Source organism: Xenia sp. Carnegie-2017, unplaced genomic scaffold, assembly GCF_021976095.1.
Source record: "Xenia sp. Carnegie-2017 unplaced genomic scaffold, XeniaSp_v1 HiC_scaffold_20, whole genome shotgun sequence".
Classification (NCBI taxonomy): domain Eukaryota; kingdom Metazoa; phylum Cnidaria; class Anthozoa; order Malacalcyonacea; family Xeniidae; genus Xenia; species Xenia sp. Carnegie-2017.
The window spans coordinates 9,031,540-9,056,792 of record NW_025813483.1 but is presented as its reverse complement, the minus strand read 5'-3'; the positions used below and the strand labels follow the sequence as shown (position 1 = coordinate 9,056,792).

The window sequence follows — 25,253 nt, the reverse complement described above, 5'->3', positions numbered from 1 at the left end:
AGAGACTTCCATCAAAGAGACGTCCAAAATACACGCCTTATACGAGACCATCACCAACTTGGGTTTTCAGCTAAAAAATGCAAACAAGCAATTACTTGGGTAGTTTAAAGGATTAAAATGGCAACAGTTCCCAGCAAACAGTTCTTTGATGTCATAATCCACTTTCTTCAAATACGTTGCGTTGAAAAACTATGCCAACGGTTGAGTCACACGCTAACACAATGTGAAAACAACAATATCGTTATGATAGTCAGAATTCTCAAATTTCTTACGAAGAAAGGACAACAAAGAACTCAACCTCCCCAGTCCCTACCCTCATCTTTTCCATTAAAATCATCGAAACAATGAAGAACTTCTTAACTTCAGGCTATTCTGTACATAAAAAGATACACTCATTCGATATGATTTAAGCCTCAAACAAATGGTTGGTATTTTAAAGTTCTGTGGATTTTTTAAGTAAAAAATTCTTTTGCAATTGAGTTATGCAAGTGTTGCGCGAGAAAGCTCTCGACGCCGGTTATTTTTAGTACAATTGTTCAAATGCCAAAAGATTGATGTACAAAGGAGTTGACACAAAAGAAGCCGGTAGTGACAGTCTTAGTGGTATCGTGATGCTCAAATAATCCTTTGACAAAGGATAGAGAATCCGAGAATTCGATAAAATCGATCAAATAAGATAAGTTTACCGAAATTATTTGAACTGGCATATGTAGTCATTGTAAAGCTGCAATGAAATCTGACGAACCGGCAACAAGGCACTAAAAGAATTGGCTTCAGTCTTTTAGTTGACAGAAGTGAGAAAACGATTGTTCTTTATTTTTTGTATTAGACAAAAACTGGTTAAGAATGCAATGAAATTGATAAACAACAGCAATCTGATTTTTTTTGTAATTTGATCGATATAGTTTGAATGTTCCTTTGAAGTTTGAACTGTTGATGCAAACTATTGTCATCAGTCATTAGCACGATAGTTAAAGTTTTCATACTTTCATATATACTTCAAAACAACAAATTTATTCAATTCTGTGCAATTTCTTGAAATTTGACAGGTTAAATAAGTACAGAGAAAACATGGTCTAAAATGGGGGACATTTGTCCATACACTCCCACCCCATTATTGTTGGGCAATTGTGGTATAAGATCACGTTGTACATGGTTTCGTTCATGAAAAGGTTTATTCTCCTCAATAGATCAAGGTGGGCGAAAGAATGACATACAGCCTCCTCAATCGTCATTCTTCCGCCCCCGCCCCCCTCCCATACAGATAAGTTAGAACTGAATGAAAAGTGTTCGTTCACTTTTAGCATAAGACGTTCTCTTCATTGGTTAACTTATATGGAAAAAACGCACAAAAGCAATTGATTGCATAAGGAATGTATGCATGTTTAATGTAAATATTTTTCACACAGTTGAGCACTTTTCTCCTAAGCGATTCGACGAAGAAGCGTGGCTCATCTGCATCTTATCTGTGTTTTCATATAAGGGAAATTTTCTATGTGATGTTCAAAAATCTCACCAGGAGTTAGACAGATGAAACTATAAGCGTAAAATATTCATAAAAAGTAAACCAGACTGGATTAGTTGAGTATTAGTTGAGTATTAGTTGAGTATTGTTTTTCCCAGAGGCATTTTAAAGACCGGGGGTCTTTAAAAAGCGAAAAATGACCCGGGGCCAAACAACGCTAGGAAAAGACACTGGGAACGAGGAACAAATCGGCCCCGCAAAGAGTGAAGTGGATGCAACACTTTCATGATCCGAACACGAGTGCAAATGATCAAAGCGCAAGAAGCCATTCGAGAGACATTGTCAGAAAAGATTTCTACAAAGCGGACACGTCGAATTGTTACTGGTGCTGAACCAACGATACAGACAGGCGGCGTGAAACCTTTTCTTGCACGTTTTACATGTGAGTCTTGGCAAGGAGTAGTTCGAACCATGAATCACCGAAAAACAAATCATGCAGTCATCGACTCCTTCGAATTTCTTATCAACGTTTCGTTTCCATAGCAACAGACCATCCAGTATTGTGCCGTTCTGAAACACCGAAGTAAGAAGTTAACCCTTTGTCTACAAGCGTTGACGCGTGGCAACATCAACGAGACCATCCAAAACTCAAAGGAACAAAAACTCGGGTAGTAAAGGGTAAAGGACGTAGCCGGGTGCGGGGTGAACTGACCGGGCAACATACAACACGCTATAATAACGGTTGAAAACTAATGGTCACTTCCTAGATAATCGTCTATATTTTATATTTTATCGGCAAGATAACCACGAATGATCCGAATAATATGGAAATTACATTCAGTATCAACTAGAAAGAAGTAAATCATGTTAGTAAACTGATGGTTTCATATAGAATGTCTACAAAGACGCAAGTTCATAAAACTAACATTGAGCAAAAAGATTTGAAACAACAGTTGCTTCGTATCGTTTTGCGCGTAAAGGGATGAATTTGTTTAGTGTTCCGCAACTTTGCTGTACAAATGACATTTGAGTTCGTCAAGGTTTTTGATTGATTTATTCGTTTCAACACACTTCAAACAATCCAAATTGGTCATGCCCAATTCAGTTTCAACATAAAAAGCATGTAGCTTGCTTATTCGTGAAATTTTAGCTTGTGGCAAAACATGTTATAAAACACTTGCCGTGATCAACGTAAATACGACTTGAAAAATGCACCGAACAGAAAAAAAAAGAGAAAGAACGTTTCCACAACATCTTGTTTCATAACTTTAAATGTCTTCATTTACAAACCTGATGCATGAGGAACGTTGTGAGTTGCATCATCCAAAGACGCCATTGATTTAACTTCACACCAACTCTTTTCCCACAATTGACGTTGATTAAGCCCAGTGGATAACTGGATGGAAGACATACGATCAATTCAATGGAGATGTCCTCGATCCTGTAAAAGGCAATGACCTCACGAGTACTGGAACGAGTAACGATCTCCATATTGTCGTAGGATGACGTCACGGCTTTTTGAAGATCGTGCAGCTCGGCTTCGACAAGCCGATGAGCGATGTGCGATGTTGTATACCTATTAATGTTTTGAGATGCATATCATGGATAAGGAGGTTGTAATGGGGATTGTATACTAAATGTAACAACAATATCTTAACTCATTTTTAGAAAAATCTATTGTTTTGATTTATTGCAGAAACTAAACACAGAAAAATTTACATAGCATGACTAAATTTACGGGCTGGCTACTTCCGTTATCAAAGGGAAGGTCAACGATTCAATTCATATGTCCAGCTTAGTAGTATTGTTATTAGTATTAGTATTGGTATTGGTATATATAAATAAACTAGATAACTATAGCCCATATTTTTCAATTTGATACTATCGACATTTATCGCGGCAAATATATAAATTAAGCTAAAAAATGGAATGGTTTTACTAGCCTTAAAAAGGCTGAAATAGCCAGAACAAAATAACCTAATTTTTTACAGCGACGTTCAACGCATGAAGAAAGCAACATATTCGGTACAATTCGAGCTTTACGAATCATAAAAGTGACAATGCTGCATTAACTATAGTCTTTACTAATCGTACATGTGTTCCTGCTACAGAGACGTCTGCGCTCTAAGGTTTGAAGCCAAGGTGACGGATGAAAATAAGCTTGACTGACAAAACTACACGAACACAATTATCTACAACAAAAACATTTTCGATTCATTACCTCTCAACGATCAAAGCATATTTTTTCTCCAAACCGTTCCACCAATGTCTAACCAATGCAGGTAAGGTTCGTAGAAGATTATAATACGTTTCGAGTGCCAAACAGTGAACGAAACTTTCCGTTGCGATTTCTTTCCTTGTGAAGGTCGACTCGGTCGCAGAAAGCCCGCCATCGCGTGGCTTCTTTGGTAAAACGCGAAACAACGCCTCCAGAAGCTCACTCAGGAAATTCCTCTGTTGTAAGTAATTAGCATATTCCGCGCGCAGCTGTTGGCTCGCATGGCTGAAATGCAACAGCAGAAGCTTCCAAGAAAAGAAAAAGGAACGAGCGACGTGTAAAGCTTCGTCGTCGTTCTCCATATGAAGTGTTTCGCCGAACGGTACTTCGACTTCCGAAAAGATTTGGAAAAGTCTAGCTCGACCATTTCTTATTATCTCCATGATTTGTGAAGGAGGTGACCTGAATGATAAAAAATTGGGTGTGCATACATTGCATAATGAAAGGACAACAGACATTCGTTTGGTAAAATTTGTCACAATTATATGGTGTCCCAATGAAATATATTGGTTTCATATGAACCATGCGCACTATTAAATAAATAAGGAGATCAAGTACATTGATTTCTAATGTAGAAAGTTTAAGAAGTGGACTTTTCGTTTCATCAACAACACAATACAACGCTATTTAAACAACCACAAAAGTACTGACTCATCCAACTCCACAAGTAACACAAACGATAAACAACAAACTGCTAATAAACGTTATTTCAAACTACCTTATATAGGCCATTACTTACGACACACTCAACGCAAACTCGCACAAATCATTAAACGCCACTGTACTGACATCGAGATCAAACTTATTTTTACACCTTTCACGGTGAAATCACTTATCTCATTCAAAGATTCACGACCTGAACTTTCTAAATCAATGGTAGTTTATCAATTTTCATGAGCGGGTTGTAACTCCCGCTATATTGGCAAAACATCTCGCCAATTATCTACCATGATAAAGGAACACGCTCACACAGACAAGAACTCCACTATCTACAAGCATCTTCATGCCTCTTCTTCGTGTGAAAATAAATTTTCACCTTCCTGTGTTAAAATCATCGACACGGATCAATCAACTTTCTCTCTCAAAATCAAAGAAGCTATGCTCATTAACGAAAAGAACGATAATTTAAATGTCAATGTTCACCAATTCCCAAAAACATGTCATTACATTGCCAACTTTTCACCACTAACCTGCAAGGATCATCACGTTCGTCACTAGGAACAACGAGCGTTTCTTGAATTTCCTTGGGAATAACGAGTGAAGGCATAACCCTGAAAGTTAAGTAAAAAAAGACAAGGTGAATAGCTTCTTGTTGAAATGAAAAATATTGACTAAACTATTCAATTTGACGTTGCCGTGTAGTAGCAAGTAAATTACATATCCTGCACGACCAAAGTGCCGTAAGTCTCAAAAAATACGGAATCCCAAAACAAAAAAAAACGGATTATAAGCTACACGAAAGCCAGCCTGCAAATCTGGTCGTGCAACTGTGGATCAATAGCGTTATTCATTTCTTTATAAATCTATTGTTTCTACAGTGAACGAACACCAGATTAGCAGGCTGGCTACGCCACTGGACGGAAGGGATAAAAGAAATAAACTCTTACTTTAAAAAAAGACGATAAATTGCCAACTGGACAGTGCCAAAACTCGAATTGATGTGCTTGATGAAAATTTCCAGGAATTTGTATTCCCATGACGACTGTTCGGCAGTGTTTTCTGACAAGTCGGACTTAACAAATTCCTTCAGATTATCTTCATTTAAATAAGCGCAAGCAATGGACAAGCTTTCACTGAGGCAGTATAAGTAACTATGGAGTCTATGATCCACTGCTTTGAAGGATTCTTTAAAGGAAAAACTCGATTCATTTAAATATCTGGCATTCACTCGGGCTACTCGAGAAAAGTGTTTGGTTAGATTTGCGAATTATAATTATTGCTAAAAAGCACAACGAAATTCACAGCAATCTCATATGTAGAAATATGTTGTTTTAAGTGTCTATGACGCATAACGTATTATTGTCTTGAATAAAAATGTAATAAAAATTTTTCTTCAAAATTTATGTTCGCTTTTGCAGTCAGCTTTTAGCTTTTGCATGTCTTACAGAGCATGTCGCCGAAGAGAAGAGCAAGCGAAGCCTTGAGCGCTGATACAAAGCTTTTCATCTCAATCGGTAGTCGTTTCCTGTTATAAACCAACAGTGAGCTTGGCCATTGCTCTCATGAAGTCACGACGGCCACACTCAAAGAGGCAAATGACAACGTGCAAAGTGATTTTGAAATGAAAAAAATCGACAAAAATCCTACCTGCAAAACGCAACGTTATTCGAAGTAGATTACCATGGGCAGAAATGCTGAAGAACTCTTGCCACTCCTCCGAAAGTTTTTTCAACATTTCATCCGCAGAAGTGCGCGTGTTCTGTTCATCATTATTATCTAGAAGCTGCGTCATATACTTGGCAACAACTTCAAGAAGCTTGCAAACGTGGTTCGTCATAGCACAAACGTGAACGGCCTTTAAATTACTTTCTTGGCAACCCTACAAGAAAACGTCGACAAACGTCGACATTAACAAACGGTCGACAATCTATAATACAACGAATCTTACGTTCTTTAACCTACAATTCAGTATCCTCAGCAGAAAGCTCATGTTTATATCATGCTCATTTCTTAAATATAAACCAGTGTACACCTCTAATCTTTTCTGACCTGAATAACCCAAAGCAATCGTTCACACAGTGAACTCATCGTTTGATAATAAATTCAAAAACGTCTTGTTAAATTAACCTTGTTTTCGTAATCGCTCGCACTAGTTTAAGATATGTTGCATAAGTGGTACATCGACCGAAATAAGTTTAACGTTAATATGTCGCACCAATCGTATACCGAACGAAACAAGTTTAACAAGAATATGTCGCGCCATTGGTATACTTATCAAAACAAATTTAACATGAATAAGTTGTACCAGTGGCACACTTAATGAAGCAGTTGATATTAACAAGTTTTATCAGTGACATACCCGAACAAAGCAAGTTTAAGGGTAATAAGTCGACAAAAATGAAACTAACTGCAGTTGATCTTCAACAATTTCTTTAGGAAGAAGTCACATGAGCCGTCTTTTTTTGCTTTACCATAACACTCACATTACGTTCTTATTATACCATACTACCTTCAAACTATCCCCAAAATATTACCCTAAGTACCTGAAGCCAATCCAGCATTGAGCAGAGTATTGTATCCCAAAGTTCATTGTCAATATGCTCAGGAAAATTTGCAACCGTTGACACCATGATTTGAATCAAGGCCAAATTGAGGGACAGTTGTGCTGCGCCCACGTCATTTAATGGGCAGTTGAAGAATAGTAAATGCGATAGATCATTTTGCCGAGCCTTGAAATCCACTAGCACTTCAAATAATGTGACGCGACATTCCAACGATGCTATTTCAGAATCTTCAGACAAGATGATCCATTTTTTGAAAGCACACGAAAGCACACAATAGCAAAACATTTGACCTGAAAATGGAAAGAATTCTGCTTTCAAAGCTGTAAAAAAAGGCCTCGATTGGTATTGCGACAACTGAAACGACTATCTTCGACAAACTGATCTCTCCAGATTTTTGTTACCGCGTAAAATCGTTGCTTTACCTTGTAAATTACTGCCATCAGTTCGACTAAGAATTTTAATATAATGTTCTACGACAAATTTGAGGTTGTAAATGCAAGTTTCGGCTTGGAGTAAACATTGTAGAGTTTGAAGCCTTCCTTCATCGTAAGACTCTTCCTCGCCTTCCATTATTTCTATCAAAATGGGATGCGTAATAGAAATATCTTCATCGTAAACATCGACAGGCGCTTTCAGAGTCAAAGACCATAAACCACCACTGCTAATCGATAGTTTCAACAATCGATTGATCAAACAAGTCGACGTTTTCAGATTCCGTTTCGAGAGGAATGGTTCGAGGTTCGATTCGATAATGGATTGAAGTTGATATTTCGATCTTCCGTCGTGTTTCAAACACTGCAAATAAAGTACGGTCAGCATATTATTTTGCTCGATGCAAGAACACTGAGACATGGATGACATAAGATGAAAAAGTATGTGTCACAAAAGACATGAGTGGATACCAATGGATAACTAAAATGAAATAGACTTAAGATATCAGTAGTTGGTAACATTGATGATGGTGACATTTGGTGCGAAAGATTACGGCGGTGGAAAAATTTAAATTAAACGCGTGGTATGACAGTTTATGAACTTTGCGAGTAGATGGTGAAAGTAGCACATATTGAAGTTGAAACACTTACAGGATAATGGAGAATCAGTATTTGTAAACGGTGCGAATACAACAGACACGAGATAATAAGGAATAGTAAAGTAAAAAAAGATTGAAGTCTGCCATTTGCGTTCAGTAATAAAACCATCTCGACAGAAACTAGCAGCAATGAAGTACTCCATTTTGACTTACCTCATTCATCCATAATAACTCAAGGACAATCTTCCACAAAAGCTCATCTTGCATTACCACATCCTCGGGCAAGAATGTATTAAAATATTGCTGTTCGAGTACATGAGAGAGGAACAAGCACAGCCTATGGTGTTTAGTGAAGTTTTCTGAACAGCTTGTCGCGCTCGGAAACTTCATGAAACTCAACTGACCGTCAGTGAATGGCAGCATGGCCCACGTCGACTATAACATATATATATATATATATAATTATTATGGATAATATTCCTGGATAAAAGAGCGCTCAATATTCTATATATTAGAAGAACGTAAGATAAAATGAACTAAAATAAAATGGACAATTGTTTGCTGTCGCTACTCGGAGTTTCACGCCGTAGGGCGATCTTCAGGCAACTGACAGATTATATTCTATTTGCTGACTATATACATCGACTAAAAGGTGTTAAGTTACATGACGGCATGCACTAAACATATCGGAACGTTTATTTAAAATGTTCTTTTTACGTCCTTTCAGGATAAGTAGCCTTTCTTCAAGGCAAAGACGGCAGGTTCTTTGGTTTTTTGTTTGGAGGTGGAAGTTGTTTGATGAAGTCCCATTTAATGTTGTAGTTACGTTTGTTTTCTTTCAGTGTCCACGTGTATTTAGAAAGTTCTGTCTCGTTCCGGTATTTAATGTTCGTAATTGATTTAATGTGGTTTCGATATCGTGTCTTAAAAGCGCATGCAGTAACACCTATGTAAGTTTTGGTTTCGTTGTTGTCAGTCGTTGTCACGTCGGCTTTGTAAATCACGTTGGGTTTCAGGCAATTGCCATTTGTCGGGCATAGATGTTTCTGTCTGCAGTTACATTTTTTTGGTGGGTTGTTCTTGTTCTGGGTTGTGTCTGGGTTAAGTCTTTTTAAAATAGTCTTTTTAAAATATATTAAATAGTATATAAAACATAAATATATATATAAAATATATATATTTATGTTTGTGGGTTGTTCTTGTTCTGGGTTGTGTCTGGGTTAAGTCTTTTAAAATATTTTAAAATATATTAAATAGTATATAAAACATAAATATATATATAAAATATATATATATATATATAAAATATATAAAAATATATAAAAATATAAAACATATTAAATAGTCTTTTTAAAATATATTCGCTCCTTCTGAAGTTGAGCGCTGTTATAAACCTGAAAACTCAAGGACAATTATGCAACAGATTAACTTTAACTATTCGCTGAAAAACATTGGCCTACCAGCTAAAGACAGTTATCTCAGAAACCTCATCACCAAAACCCACGAATTCGTACAACGCATGAGATGGAAAGCCCACTTCTTTCTCCGCCACACTGACGACGCCATTCGCACACAAAGACCGCACACTTATGGCTTAAAGACAAAACGAAATCCACCACCAGTTCCATCCTTAAAACCTTTTGAAGACGACCTTTCCCAGTTAATCGAAAACATCGAGTTCCGCAACATCCACAACGATTTTCTAAAATCATTACACAAAGACATGAACAAAATCAACGCATCAAACAACGTCTTCATCTTCGCCGACAAAACAACAAACATCTATGAAATGGACGCCTCAAATTACAATAAACTACTAACAGACAATGTGACAAAGACATACAAACACACGCAAGAAGACACTGTAGAAGAAATAAATTCCGAACTAAAACTAATCGCTGACAACCTAAAAATCGCCGACCGAATAAACACCATGAACCATACTCCAGCATTCATATCTTTAAAAGACCACAAACCAGACTTTGAAAACAACCCCAAATGCCGCCTCATCAACCCCGCAAAAACCACCTCGGAAAAGTCAGCAAATACATCCTAGACAACATCAACAACATAATACGAAACGAACTAAAACTAAACCAATGGCGCAACACAACAGATACTATCACTTGGTTCAAATCCATCACCGAAAAACAAAGAAAATCATTCATATCATTCGACATAGTTGATTTTTACCCTTCGATCACCGAACACCTACTGGACAAATGCCTAGCGTGGGCAAAACAATACACAACAATCACAGAAAAAGACCACACCATTATCAAACACGCAAGAAAATCACTTCTTTTCCACCAAAACAAATCATGGTCCAAACGCAACGCTACCAACACGTTTGATGTAACCATGGGCAGCTATGATAGAGCGGAAGTTTGCGAGCTTGTAGGGCTATTCTTACTCGACCAACTTCAGCAACGGTATGGAAACAACGTCGGCTTATACCGTGACGATGGCCTTGCAGTCATAAATACGAAATCTGGAAGACTCTGCGACAAAGAAAGAAAAACCCTCTCACACCTATTTGACGAGCTTGGACTAAAAATCACAGCGATGACAAACCATGAACGCACAAACTTCCTTGACGTAACATTTGACCTTAGCAACGACACCTACAAACCATATAGAAAACCCAACGACGAGCCCCTCTACATTCACAGATCGTCCAACCACCCACCATCAGTATTACGCCAACTACCCACATCCATCAACAACCGAATTAACACACTCTCATCTGGCAAAGACACCTTCGAAAATGCCGCACCAATTTACAACCAAGCTCTTAAACAAAGCAACTTCACCACACAACTCACCTTTAATCCATCAAACATCAATGTAAACACCACGTACAATAGAAAACGTAACGTCACTTGGTTTAACCCACCATACAGCAAAAACGTAAAAACACACATCGCCCATGACTTCCTACAACTTATCGACAAACATTTCCCACCAAATACTATACTCTCCAAGATATTCAACCGACACACAATACGCGTAAGCTACAGCTGCGGCGAAAACATGAAAACTTTCATAACCAGACACAACAAGACTATTTTAAAAGACTTAACCCAGACACAACCCAGAACAAGAACAACCCACCAAAAATGTAACTGCAGACAGAAACATCTATGCCCGACAAATGGCAATTGCCTGAAACCCAACGTGATTTACAAAGCCGACGTGACAACGACTGACAACAACGAAACCAAAACTTACATAGGTGTTACTGCATGCGCTTTTAAGACACGATATCGAAACCACATTAAATCAATTACGAACATTAAATACCGGAACGAGACAGAACTTTCTAAATACACGTGGACACTGAAAGAAAACAAACGTAACTACAACATTAAATGGGACTTCATCAAACAACTTCCACCTCCAAACAAAAACCAAAGAACCTGCCGTCTTTGCCTTGAAGAAAGGCTACTTATCCTGAAAGGACGTAAAAAGAACATTTTAAATAAACGTTCCGATATGTTTAGTGCATGCCGTCATGTAACTTAACACCTTTTAGTCGATGTATATAGTCAGCAAATAAAATATAATCTGTCAGTTGCCTGAAGATCGCCCTACGGCGTGAAACTCCGAGTAGCGACAGCAAACAATTGTCCATTTTATTTTAGTTCATTTTATATATATATATATATATATTTATATATTTATGGATGCAGTTGCTAGAGACGTTCAGGTTAGAGGTCAAATGGTTATAGTACAGAAAAACCAGAACCGACATAAATTATGTAGTCACTGAAATTGTTATGTACAATAATGTAATCGACATGCACAATAGTTAAATCACTTGTAAGTTCTGCACCTCTGGGATTTCATACGGTTAGTACAGTATGAGTTAAAGTAAAACAAGTTAAAAGTACTGATTTCAATCTCAAATTTAACAAGCAAAAGCTTTATAAAATCAGAGCGTCATGAAAATGAGTTATACCAGCCACAAAAACGCAATCATATTTACCCTAAGTTGTGACGAACATGAACAAAACTAGCGTGTAACTTAATCAACCTTGATGGAACAAATAGATATTGCAGACTAAATTATCTTATGCAGATTTCATTTTAACGCAGACATAATTATTTGAACGAGTTACGTTTTTTTTGGGAACCCGGTATAACGTAAGTTGTTCACTTTAACGAGTTACAGAGGACACAATCGCTATATTTTAAATAATCACTTCACTGTAACACGAAGATAGTGAAGGCTGGAAAGCGACTAAACACGTCAATCAGTCGGCAAGAGATTTTACCTTTGAGCGTGTTTCATCGCGTAGCCGTTCCCAGTCTTTATCTGACGGTGATATTTTTTTTAAAAATTTCTCTAAATGTTCGAAACTTCTTTCTGTGATGGAGCCAACTATTTCAGCCGCCGAAGCAGTTAAGGTAGATAGCCTATACAAAAACATGTACGCAAACTGTGGTCAGCGGAGATTGAAGTGCTACAAAGTGCTATAAGCACGAACACGAGACGTTTTTCATTCCGTGTTTGATCAAACAATTACTTAATGGTTTCGTGTGTGAAATTGCCTGATCCAAAAACGTGGGAATTAAGCAAGAATTAATATTAATCCGTCTAAATAATGTCTAAATTCGTAGAAAACGTTTGCCACCCCCAAGTATCGAGTTTGCTACGCCACGATTGCACCTGAAAATTGTAAACACATTTCTACAAAATAACGATATTGGGACGAATTGACCACTCACTCATACAGTTTTTCCATCAAATTCCCACAGAAATTCACTTAAAATAAATTCACTATGGACGCTAAACTGTTTCATTACGTACGTTTCAAAAGTCATCGTGACGTCAGAAGAGAGGAAAATGCGAATGTGTTCAGCGGTTTTCCACAAAATGATGTTGGACAATTGCTCGTCCGTACTTGAAGCATCGATCAAAGAATCCCAGCAGGCGATAATGGCAGGATCTAAATTGAAACATTTTTCAAAAAAAGTCATGACCACGGTTAAATTCGGAGAAGATTTTGATCTGAAGTCATTGAACAAAGACTAATAATGATGAGTCAAATTGTCACCAACAATGTGAAAAAAATAATAAAATTCACGAGTTATCATCGTGGACACTCACGCGTGAAACAATCCAAAAAAATTTTGATTGGTTAAACTTCAAAGACTTCGAGTCAATCACGTGTGATTTGTCTAATCACGCGACAGTGCAGAAAAATTTTAAAATCGGTAGCTAACCTTCGGTAGCCAGGCTTTTAATAACTTAAGGTAATAACGAAAGCCCAAAATATCAACATACAGAAGGTCATCTCCATTGAAGTTGGAATAAGCACTGGGCCAGTGAAGGTAACAGAAGTGATTCTCCTCCACCTGGGTACACATTCAAAAAGGAACAACCCCGGTAGGACGGTGGGGAAGGGGCACTGCAAAAGTAGCGAATCAGTGACGTATAGTGTTTACACGATAATAATTGGATTCGACCTTCTATATGTTAATAATCACTGACAGATGTTGTCAGCATTCGAATAACTTACAAGTTTCATCTTCAAACTTTAAATGGATAACGTCACCAATCACTTGGGTCAGTTTTTGAATCTAATGAAAGAAGTTAGTTGAATCAATCCCTGAAGTTGGAGAGCCAAAAAAATTCTCAGCGAACTCAAAGTTCTCTGTTTAATCAATAGACGGCTTTCGTTCCTGTCAACCAAACCAATGTCGATAACTAGTTGTAGGTAGTGACGTAGCCAGTTCCTGAGTTTGGTCGGGCTTTGTAAATATTATTGCGTTCACTCAACAAGAAAAAATAGATTTCCAAAGAAACGAAAAATGACAATGACCTCAAATTCACATAGCACGAACAAAACTTAAGGGGTGGCTGCGCTACTGCTGGAAAGATGGACGTAGTGTACACCATATATGTCAAGAGAAAAGAAACTAATGATCAGAGGATTTCAATGCCAACCTGAGAGCACACACTGCACCAAACAAAATAATTTCAACTTGTGCTGACCAATCACACGTCGTCAAGAGACGGTCGTAGGAGTTCGTAGGAGAGATTACTTATCAGTTCACAAAGTTGTTTAGTACTCAACGTTGTTTAGTACATAAAGTTGTTTAGTACACAAAGTTGTTCAGTTCACAAAGTTGTTTAGTACACAAAGTTGTTCTGTTAACAAAGTTGTTCAGTTCACAAAGTTGTTTAGTACACAAAGTTGTTCAGTTCACAAAGTTGTTTAATACACAAAGTTGTTCAGTTCACAAAGTTGTTTAGTACACAAAGTTGTTCAGTTCACAAAGTTGTTTAGTACACAAAGTTGTTCAGTTCACAAAGTTGTTAAGTACACAAAGTTGTTCAGTTCACAAAGTTGTTTAGTACACAAAGTTGTTCAGTACAAAAAGTTCTTTGGAACACAAAGAATAAACAAATGATGATGATTTTAAACGACATGGAGCCTAATGATGGAAAACTTTAAAAACATCAAGAGATTGACTTTGGGGTTTTAAGAAAATTGTACGGATAGAGGGCCAAATCGACAATTAGTGTGAACTTACCACACACACACACCCCGTATGATTTATAATTAGGGAAAAAGGAATATTCATACATGCATGATATGCCGAACTAAGTCCTACAGAAATCGATTGTTTTTTATGGATTATATTACACCATACATATATGAATATCCCCCGCCCCAAAATTATCCATCTGTGTACGTCACTGATCTCTCCTGCCCGCTATTCGTCTAAGACCTTAGCTCTAGCTACAGTAAAGTGAAAATTTATCAACATTTTCAACACTCATCATAAAAGACAATAATTTACCTCTGGTAACCAAGTGTTGTTTTTTAAATATTTCTCGACCAACTTTATAGTGGAATGAAGTATAGACCCACTACCTCCATTCTCTCGCATGAGGATGTGATGGAAGTTATCGAAAATGTCTTCGAGCGTTTCATCGTTAAGGAGAAAATGTAGCAAGTTTGAATGAGAGAAACAGAGATCTAGAGTATTCCATAAAAAGTTCATGTCCGTGTCGTTCACCATTTCACAATTAGATTTTGCAATGACATTTTTTAACGAGTTGGAAATTTCTGTTCCAATGTGGACACCATGAACGTATGATAGATAAAGATAATATTCGGCGTCGAAAATCTGAAGAATAATGAAAAACAGTTATTAAAATGAGCTTACTCCTGATACAGACACTACACTGGAGTATATTTACAAGGACTCGAGTTTCAACATGAGATAACTTTCGACGAAGAGACTAGACTGGAGTATTTAAGGACTCAAGTTTTAACATCAGATCACTCCTGGTGAAGACACTAGACTGGAGTGTATAAGAACTCAAGTTTCGACATCAGATTATTCCTGATAAAGGAACTAGACCGGAGTACATTGAAGATTCAAGTTTCCACATTACATCACTCCTGATAAAGACAATAGACTGGAGCATGCAAGAGCTTCAGTTTTAAATTTGATAACTCCTGATGAAGACACTCCACTTACGTTTGTAAAACAGAAACTACAACATGAAATCAGCCTTGAAGAAAACACAAAGGCAGTGTACATGATTAAGCACGCTGCGATAACTGTAAGAATGATCAGACCGCATATAAAAGACGGTACGTACCTTACTGACAAGATGAAACAGTAAGTCTGTCGTAGAATTTATCTATAAAAATAAATTTATTTACGTATCATAGCTATGACAATCTACAACAAATGTAAATAAAGAGAAAAACCTCGCAAACCCAAAGCAAAATATACTCACTTCAAACAAGCTCCTAAGAAGAAACCTCTGTTCGATTTCCTCCATATATACGAGCAATTTCAGAAGCAACTCGACAGCAGAACCGAGCCATTTCTCAACGAGCTGGTAACGAGAACCGTCGAAAAGCGCTAACAAAAACACCTTGGCGCATGCCAAACAAGCGTTCGACAACGTAGTACTCTCTAAAACATCGTTTTCCACAGGTATTTCATCGCCATTAAAATTCAACCTCGATATTTCCACGACATCATTCAATAAAGTTACGCATAGAAACTCTTTGATCAGTTCAGTAACAAGGACGAGATCAGTTTCGGAGTTTTTTGACCATAAGCGCTGCAAGCAAGAGCTCACGGTTTTTTTCACAATGGCCAGCAGTTTTCCACCAAAAATAATGGTGACATTTGCCAGAGAGATTTCCTTGTGAGATTTTGATTTTACAATCACAGGATCGGTGTCAACCTCTTCGTTGAAACGAACTTTAGAAAGTTGAATTAGTTTTGGGGCTTCTATTGACTTGAGACAAATCAGAAGTTTGGAAAGAGTCTTCATTTCCTACAAAACACAAAAAATATTCTGTGTCTGAGAGAGTCGCGATAACTAAAACTGGGGAAAGTGAAAACTTAAAGTGCACCCAGCTTTAAAGGGCACATGACTCGAAAATTGTGCTATTTAGATTATATTTTCATTGAACATAACTTTCAGAATGACAGTTCATGTAATGTACGCTTCACACAACTTGTGACGTCGCATTGCATAATAAGAAGTTGAAATAGCAGTTATATTTGCTGATATGTTAGCTACTTAAACTGAGCAGAGTTCCCTGCATTGTGAAGAATCACTGGTATAAACAATTGCCCGATCCTTTCGACCGAATGTTGCCTTCAAAATAAAGAATGTTTAAAACTTTGCAACTATCAATTATACAAAGCGACGTCAGAAGTTGTATAAATCGGACCTAACAAAAACTTCGATATCTTGAGAATGAAAAGAGATATGCATAAATTGCTTTAGAAAATACACTTTAAAAGCTATGTTGAATGAACATATAATTTTGATACCAAAACTTTCGAGTTGTATACCCTTTATAATCTTGTTTAAACGAATTTGATAAACTGTAAACGTAGAATAAAATTCGTGAAAGAATGTGGTGAATTGGATGAAAAATCGTGACTCTAAGCCTTGTGAAACACAGCTCATATTTGCGTGGTTAACGACCGCGTGAGAACTCTCACGTAAATTTCGGACAACACTTGCTGAATAACATTGCAAAATTCTATCGTGATATCCCAGTGCTAAAGCAACCATATAACAAGTTTTCCAACTTGGATATGACGAATAGTAGAAAATGGATGGGACTGTCATTTTGTCCGAAATTTACATCACATGCATAATCGATTCCAGAGTCCAAGTGCGACTACTTCGCATATGGCAAAACCGTGGTATTTTATGCCATTAAATTAATGAAATGTTTCACATTCACAACGCTTGGCGTCAAGATTTCATAGCAAAATCAAACAATGCTTTCACTATAATTATTCCAAGTTTACAATTTATCAAATTCGTAGAAAAAAAGTCAAAGGGGCTCTTTAAATAATCCATTCATACAGGTGAACTCGAATCAAACCGAACACGATAAGAAGGTGTTTTGCAGTATTTTTTTGAATGGTAGCTACAATCTTTATCTATGTCGGACAGTGTCATGAAGCCAACCTAAAATGTAATCTTAAATCGTTATCAACAGCGATATTTGTTACAAATTAGAAACACAGTGCAACGGAAAAATTATCAACAAGACCAGACCCCAAAGCTATTACGTGGTCTGTTAAATCTATAGTATTTTTGCTATCATGTGTACGCAAACAGCAGCCCATATCAAACGATCCTTTGAGGTGTGAAAGGAATAACAACTTTTCAGCTTCTCGTTAACAAATATATTGTTCATTGTTTTGTCTAGTACAAGACAGGAAAATACTTCAATATCGCGTCCAAATTATCGAGTTAATAACAGGCCTTAACTCAGCCATTATATATGTGTTAAGTTAAAAACGCATTTTTGCTTTCATGTGCGCGCAAACAGCTACGCAATCAAATGAATCTTAGAAAGAAATAACAGCCTTTCATTTTTTTGTTAACAAATGCTCGTGTTAATGGGGTCTTTTGTCAATTGCAAATTTCAACCCGTTTAGTTTTGCATTTTGAAAGTCAAGAAAAATGGCTACTATTTTTCATTGTTTTGTCCAGTACAGGACAAGAAAATAATTTTATATCGAGTCCAAATAATTGAGTCAACAACAGGCCTTACCTCGTCATCAGACGATTCGAAGACTTTTTCAGTCATCTCAACAAAGACCCTCCAAAATTTAGTTTGAATAGCAACATCGTCGGATGTGTTGTGCAAAAATCCCGACAGGCGTTCGTAGATCAAAGAATTTGCTGAACGCGTTGCACTTTTCGAAGCAAGGGAGATTTCGATCACAGAAATCAACTAAAACGACATAAAAACAATCGATTTAATGAAATGAATGAAGCAATAGAACAAATTCCATCTACAAACATTGAACTCTTTAAAAAATACAATAGACTGGAGAAAACACTACACAACATATCAGACGTAAATATCAACAGCAGATCACTACTTATGACAATGGCGGAGGAATATTGATATTTAAAGGGCTATATTCACATATTTATATATGTTACCATCAGTAATGACAATTGATTTAAAAAAAAACGTATATAGTAGAACATGCCCCCTCCCCCCAATTATCAACCTTCCATCGCCCTTGGATTATACAAGATCTGTAGTTTAAACACATGATAACTTCTGAATAGTGATGAACATACAAGTGTACAAAAAGCTACGAAGTCACTTAGTTGCAATATTAAGGGCTCGTGTTTCAATTAAAAAACAAAAAGATGTGTACTGTGTTTGCACAGGCTTAAGAAAACGAGGAGACCTTTGGGAAAACTCGTGAGCTAATCAATGCAAGCCTGAGACCAGAGGTCGATATATTTACAAAATAACAATAATGCGAAACAGACAAATTTCAAATACACGTTTTAATTTGTATTCATGATTAATTTGCAAATTCTCTCTGATTGATTTGATTGATTGAGCTCAGATCGGTTCGCACAGGCTAATGCAAACACACAGCTATTGACCAATCCCCGTACGTGTCTCATTGTGTTTAGCAAGTTTTGAAGACACGTCTTCCTCATGAACACTGTCGAACATTTACGATGACCCCCACCTTTTTCATAACAACATCGGAAAGTTTTTCAAGATAGTTTTCGTTTGTTTCCTGTCGATATTTTTTCGACACAGTTAACATGAAGTAGTTCACACAATCCATGAACGCTGACATTATTGCCTTACACTCCGAAGGACTTTGTTGTGTTCTTGGTAGATTTACACCATCCATGATCTTATCCAATAACTTCTCCGCAAAACCAGTGCCCGACAAAATAACCTGTGTTAGAAAAAAACTTAAGATTACATCACAACAGAAAAGAGAAACTTTGAAATTTGCTTGCTACTACAGAGCAAAACGTATAAAAGACTGATCACGTTCCCAAGAAATATAGAAGACGCTGTCCCTATAACATGGGCACTGAAATCACCGAATGGGCTAAAAACAAACATAGCCTTAGTTTTAGGAAGATTACATTTTGTATGAGCTGTCATTTTCATGTCACTAATGTGTGTATCTGAGCGAGCCAGACAAAAAATAGCTTTCCACAGTTGGCATTTTTGCATTCAGCTTGGTTTATAAATTAGATCGTGCTATGACGTAACATTTTCAAAAGGTCAACTGCTCACATCTATTGATGAACCTTCACTGCATGTAGCCCATAAAACATTTAGCATTTCCTACATGCTGAAGACTCTTATGTCGATTGACACGTGTGATTGACCCTGTCGACCTCGTTTCTAGGTCTCTTTTTGATTAAGAAGGAAGTTCTTTCTGGCTTTTTCGCTTGCGATTATGTGCTACTTCTGAAAAATGGCTAAGATGAACTTGAACTACGTATGTACATTGCAAAAAGTATCAACATATCACAAGTAATCCACGATGAGAATACATAATTGACACCCACACATTGGTCCTCTACACACAATACAATGACGTATGAACCAGACAAAAAATACGGCAAAACTGACGTTTATTCTTCACTTGACCGTGAAGATGAATGTCGCTAAGGTTGTAGAAACGTCAGTCAACATCAAAAACAATAGTCCTTCTCGTGACTCTACTATTCAGGACGATCTACATGTACATACATGTAACAATACTCCCGGGTTTACACCATTCACTTTAAACTCCTCACAGTGAACGAGAAACGTTGCCTAGGCAACATTCTTTCCATAACGAAAACAATATTTAGCTCTTGATACAGTCTACATCTGAATTCTCTGATATGACCAGTTTGTTACCTTTTCTGGCAAGCTATTGATAAGCGGAAGAACGCTGACCATAACTGCATGGGCATTTCCATAGGCAGCATTGCATAAAAAGAGCCACAATTTCGGCAATACGGCTTTTTGCATGTTCACGTGACTCCAACAATCCTGTCGAGTAAAGGAAATATTTACACCAAGTATCCACATGTTCTCTATCAGTTTAAGTTGAATTCGAGTTGATGTTCGCGAACATCACCCAAATGAGACGCCTAGCAGTCATTCAAGGCACAATCTAACCTTTTGAGAAGCAACAAGATGAAGAACAGCACCCCAGAGTGAAGTGACTACTGCACCATCCGATTCATCTAAAGATCCTAAGACTGTTGGGGTGATTAAATTAGAACATGACTCGATGATAGTCGGCAACTTCTCGCAATACGTGGAAATCAGCGAAAAAAACGATGCTCTTATCTATGAAAGAAAAAAGTCAATGGAATGAGAAAGACACATGAGATATGATCCAATAGATCAGTCATTTGATGTTTGATCAGAAGTCCGATGTCTTCATCAGAAGCAATCTGATGTTAAAACCTAAGTTTACAAGGATGTAGTGCAATGTAATTTCTTCATCACAAGTGATCTGATGTTCAAATTTGAGTTCTTATATATTAGGAATGATCTAATGTTGAAAATTGAGTCCCTAATCCGGCCTGGTGTCCTTTACACTGATGTTGAAACTTCAATCCTTCAGTCTAGCATCTGCACCATAAAAAATAACGATGGTCTTTTGAAACTCGAGCAGCTAGCAAATTCTGTCAACGACACGTTTTGATAGAAAATCTCTCTACTGTATGAACTTTAAGTGCCTATATCACCCCCAGGAAAATAATGTATTAAGATAGAGTTGCCAATTTTAAGAATATTTGCAATATATTTTTTAAGACGAGAATTTGAACTTCCTTGACTTTTTGGGCCTCAAAGTTGCCTTTTTTCGTGTTTGACCGTGAGGTACAGTGACTGCATCTAGTTCACCAGACGTGACGTACATTGCAGAACACGCTGCTTTTTATCCCTGTAGTTTATAGCAAAATTTTTAGCAAATTCAACAAACTTCTTTTTTAACTTGAGTTGTATTGTGCACTTTGTTAGTGAATCACACTATATTCTACAGCGTTGAAAAGCAATGTATTCTCCAATGCTCCATCAAAATAAATTATTTCCTTGTGGGTTATAAAGGCACTTTAAGTTGTTTTTTTCTGCTCAAATTTGTACGTCATTAACTGTTATAATGCAAGCTCTCGTGTCAATCTATTATCATCGGAAATAATTTACACTATGGTTTTCTCATACGACTCAAACGCTCCAACATCTTGTCCAGAAAACTTTTTCTCGTCCTAAGTAATAATGTTAGGATTTCACGCACACCTGTGATGATTTATGGCGCCCCAACTTCAGAAATTTCTTCTCCGAAGTGAGACTCTTATGATAACTAGCAACAAGAGCACGGGTATCTTTATTTACGTCGTTGAGAAACGTCCTCAAAGCTAGCAGCGACGATGCTATCACACGAATGTACTTGTCAGATCGATCTTTCTCGTCTACAATACTGAATAGAACATTGTTACATATCATTATACATGCTGCACAAAAACAACATTCCTAATGATGATTACGACAAATGTACAGATGAACATATCACTCTCCCTACTGGAACCAGTCGTTCCATTTTGTAGCAAAAGTTCTGAAATATAAAAACGGGACATGGCAAGCTAACTCTACGACCAGATTGCAGAAAAAAGTATAGCTCCATCACTAAGAATTTCAGCAGCCTGGTGTGTCAAGACCAATAATTTACAATGGATCCTGCATTTGAAATATTAGCCGTCTAATTAAGCAGTCAAATTAAAACATAACTTAACCTGGATCACTGAGATTTTCGGGCGTCTGAATAAGAATAACTTAGTCTGGTCAAGGGTTTAAGCAGTCAGATTAAAAACAACTTACTCTGGATCACTAAGAGTTTCAGCGGTCTGGTTAAGAATGTTGTCCATGAGATACTAAAAGAATATTTCTGGTTTTCAAGATGGTTATGTACATGTCACATTAAATGAAAAAATAGGTTCACTCATTGACTTACTGGCAGGAGACTCAAAAAGAAGAAATACCTCTGTAGACAATTTTTTTTTCAATTATACTCACGTCAAGCCCAAATTGTAGTCAAATAATGCACAAGAAACCAGTATATATTGCTAGTAATTGACAACTGCCACCAAATTAGGCCAATTTGTAGTGCTAGTTTTCGGTAAAATCACAGCATAGGAATAGCGTACCTCGTGGATTTCTTTCTTGCAAAACCCCAACACTTCAGCTTTTTTCTTTTCATTGAACGCCGAGCTGAACGCTTTTTGGGCAGCAGTTGCCACAAGGGGATAGGCGTCACATTGGCAACACAACCATGTTCCCATCACGCTCTTAAGATGCGGTGCAAAATTTCGACCAACTCTCGACATTATCTGGTTCATAGTATTCTGTGTTGATTCCCTCACGCGATAGTCGATATCCTAAAGTCCCGAAACGTCGGCGTAGGCGATTGAAAATAGCCCAGAGTCATTATTTACTTTAAATGGAGTAAAAGCTTGAAGATCGTTGAAAATCGAAAATCCTAATCAAAGTCCCAGGGCCTAAGACTTTTGACTACTAGGAAGGGCGTAGAAACGTTTTTCAAAATATAGGGAGGGAGGGGGACCTGGAGAGGCAACATCAAAGGCGCAAATTATACATTTGGAGACTTTACATTACCGAAAACGACAGGTTTTCTAGGCAATTATTCTCCCCTTTAACACTCCCCTAACTGTGATAGCAACATACCAAGGATAGTTTATTGTACAATCTTGGCCAATATTTCAACATGCCAAGGACGTCTTTTGTTTCGCTGGTCTTGCATAGTTCACCCAATTCTTGAACAGCCTGTATGTAAAATAATTAACAATCATTACTGGGAGGTATTTTTATTTAGTTTGATTCTTGTAAATAATGGTATACCGCAATGTACAATAGCTACAATTCATTTACTCAGTAAATACGTCTTTACGTTAGTATATTTTGAATAATTCGCATCAACTTCACAACATAATTTGTTTAGATATTAAAATTTAAAAAATTAAACTGCAACAAAGGCTGTGCATACTATGATGCCAGATTTCACACCCCAGAACAAACTAACTGCAATGAAAATAGCCATTCACAAAATATTCACATACACAATATCAATTTAGGAATGTTAGCTATCTTCTGTACAGTACCTTAAACTTAGTAATGGAATCTCGTTTGCTCAGTTTCTTCATAACAACAAAGAAGTCTGAATGAACAGAAGAATCTGGAATCTCGGAGCCAGCCTGGGAAGATTCGCTGACATTGCCAAACCCAACAAACCCCATAAGGCCACCTTGAGACAAGAGTTCCGCAGCACGACCGCTACTTGAAGGCTGAAATATAAGATATGGTTTTATTTCCACCGTTCACTTTTGTACTTTGCAACAACTTTCTTCCTTGACATTATTAATCATTATTTCAAAATAAAAAATATGTAGATGAATTAGTGACTCTAGACATTGAAAATAGTCAAAGAAGTAGGATGATGAAAAGTTTACCATGAAATGTGGAGGGGGAAAGCCCAAAAGAACATATGCCAACAATAGGATGATGAAAAGTTTACCATGAAATGTGGAGGGGAAAAGCACAAAAGAACATATGCAAATGTATTAGTATGACTGTATGAGAATGAATCCAGGGAACTTGGGAATAATATTTGATGAAAGAATATCGTAATGAGTATGAGCATCACAACCTCATCCTCTATCACTCCTGACATAGACACTAGACTTGAGTAATATTAGAACTCAAGGATCAATATGAGATTGCTCCTGATGAAGACATTAGACTGAAGTATATAAGAAGAACTCAAGTTTCAATATCAGATCACCCCTGATGAAGACACTAGACTGGAGTATGTAACAACTCAAATTTAAACATCACATCATTCCTGATAAAGGCACTAGACTGGAGTGTACTAAGACTCAAGTTTCAACACCCAACTACTTCTGATGAAGATACTAGACTGGAGTATGTAAAGACTCAAGTTTCATCATCACACCATTCCTGATGAAGATAATAGACTGGAGTGTATAAAGACTCAACTTTCAATATCAGATGACCCCTGATGAACACACTGGACTGGAGTATTAATAGAGTATTAATATAGGAGATAAAGTTTCCAGTTTCAACAACACTTCACTCCTGATTATGAAACTAAATTGAGGTGTATAAGTAGTTAGGTTTCTCCATCTAAAACTCCAGATACAGACACTGCACTCAAGAACTTAAGTACTCAAGTTTCAATTATTCTTGATCAAGAAGACAGTGAAAACGCTACATTGAACAACTAGATTGTTGTACATCAGAACTCAAGTTTTAACATGATGAGGATTATACAAACGATTATATAACGACTGATCATACCCATGCTCACATCCTATGGTACACGTATACATAACTATCATTCTATTAACTTTCTTAACTATCAACTATCATGTAAATGTTCAATAATTTGCTCGCGCTTCGTCGACGGTAATACATATTACAATTATATAATTAGTGCCATACTTTTGTATTGCCTTTTGTCCTTTGTTTCACCTTTCCACCACTCATTATACACAATTTTTTAGCTTGCGAGCGAGCTAAATGGATAAATAAAGTACATTAACCATTAACCAACTAAATACAGGAATGGCATAGTCGTTTCATTGAATATTACATGACGTTTTTACAATTTATCGCGGGATCATGAGACCTTTGACCATCCTTTGACCCTTCATTTTGCGGGAAAATTAAAATAAGAGCAAAAGTAATTTATAAATATTTTGACCTGTTATTAATAACATAATCGTTGTTGAATTTGGATCTCCTCATCTCGACCGGCAATTGCATTTTCGTTGTTAAATTTGGATGTTTCGTATAAGTAAGGAGAGTTAATATACATGTAGAAGCTGAAGTGAGAGGGTTGAATAACAACATAAAAGTTAAAAATATA

General features: G+C 37.0%; 1 protein-coding gene across 2 annotated transcripts; it reads right to left on the bottom strand.

Moving 5' to 3' along the window:
• Positions 1 to 12: 12 nt before the first annotated feature.
• Positions 13 to 24,952, bottom strand: LOC124442171 (E3 ubiquitin-protein ligase listerin-like). Of its 2 annotated transcripts, none has more exons than XM_046992655.1 (25): positions 24,827 to 24,952; positions 23,467 to 23,649; positions 23,033 to 23,131; positions 22,495 to 22,725; positions 22,169 to 22,221; positions 21,590 to 21,770; positions 20,462 to 20,635; positions 20,198 to 20,332; positions 19,014 to 19,232; positions 18,065 to 18,247; positions 15,763 to 16,314; positions 15,622 to 15,663; positions 14,811 to 15,140; positions 13,523 to 13,583; positions 12,811 to 12,949; positions 12,275 to 12,416; positions 8,211 to 8,432; positions 7,390 to 7,762; positions 6,947 to 7,257; positions 6,051 to 6,282; positions 5,351 to 5,588; positions 4,934 to 5,014; positions 3,687 to 4,145; positions 2,756 to 3,041; positions 13 to 70 (listed from the first exon to the last, which is right to left on the bottom strand). In XM_046992655.1, exons 1-25 carry the CDS (start codon positions 24,869 to 24,871, stop codon positions 38 to 40), a joined length of 5,004 nt encoding a protein of 1,667 aa, XP_046848611.1. In that variant the 5' UTR covers positions 24,872 to 24,952; the 3' UTR covers positions 13 to 37. The 2 variants fall into 2 exon arrangements, with proteins under 2 accessions (XP_046848611.1, XP_046848610.1); XM_046992654.1 differs by lacking the exon at positions 13 to 70 and adding an exon at positions 875 to 2,035.
• Between the last annotated feature and the right edge of the window lie 301 nt (positions 24,953 to 25,253).

What these genes read in the sequence shown, in the direction of transcription:
- LOC124442171 (XM_046992654.1), bottom strand. Translation starts at nt 24,871, where the DNA reads ATGAGTGGTGGAAAGGTGAAACAAAGGACAAAAGGCAATACAAAA. An exon ending in ACAACACTTGGTTACCAGAG is followed by an intron (nt 13,584 to 14,810) that starts GTAAATTATTGT and finishes TTCTTTCATTAG; the next exon opens with ATTCAAAAACTGACCCAAGT. An exon ending in AAAGTTTGAAGATGAAACTT is followed by an intron (nt 12,950 to 13,522) that starts GTAAGTTATTCG and finishes GTTTCAATTTAG; the next exon opens with ATCCTGCCATTATCGCCTGC.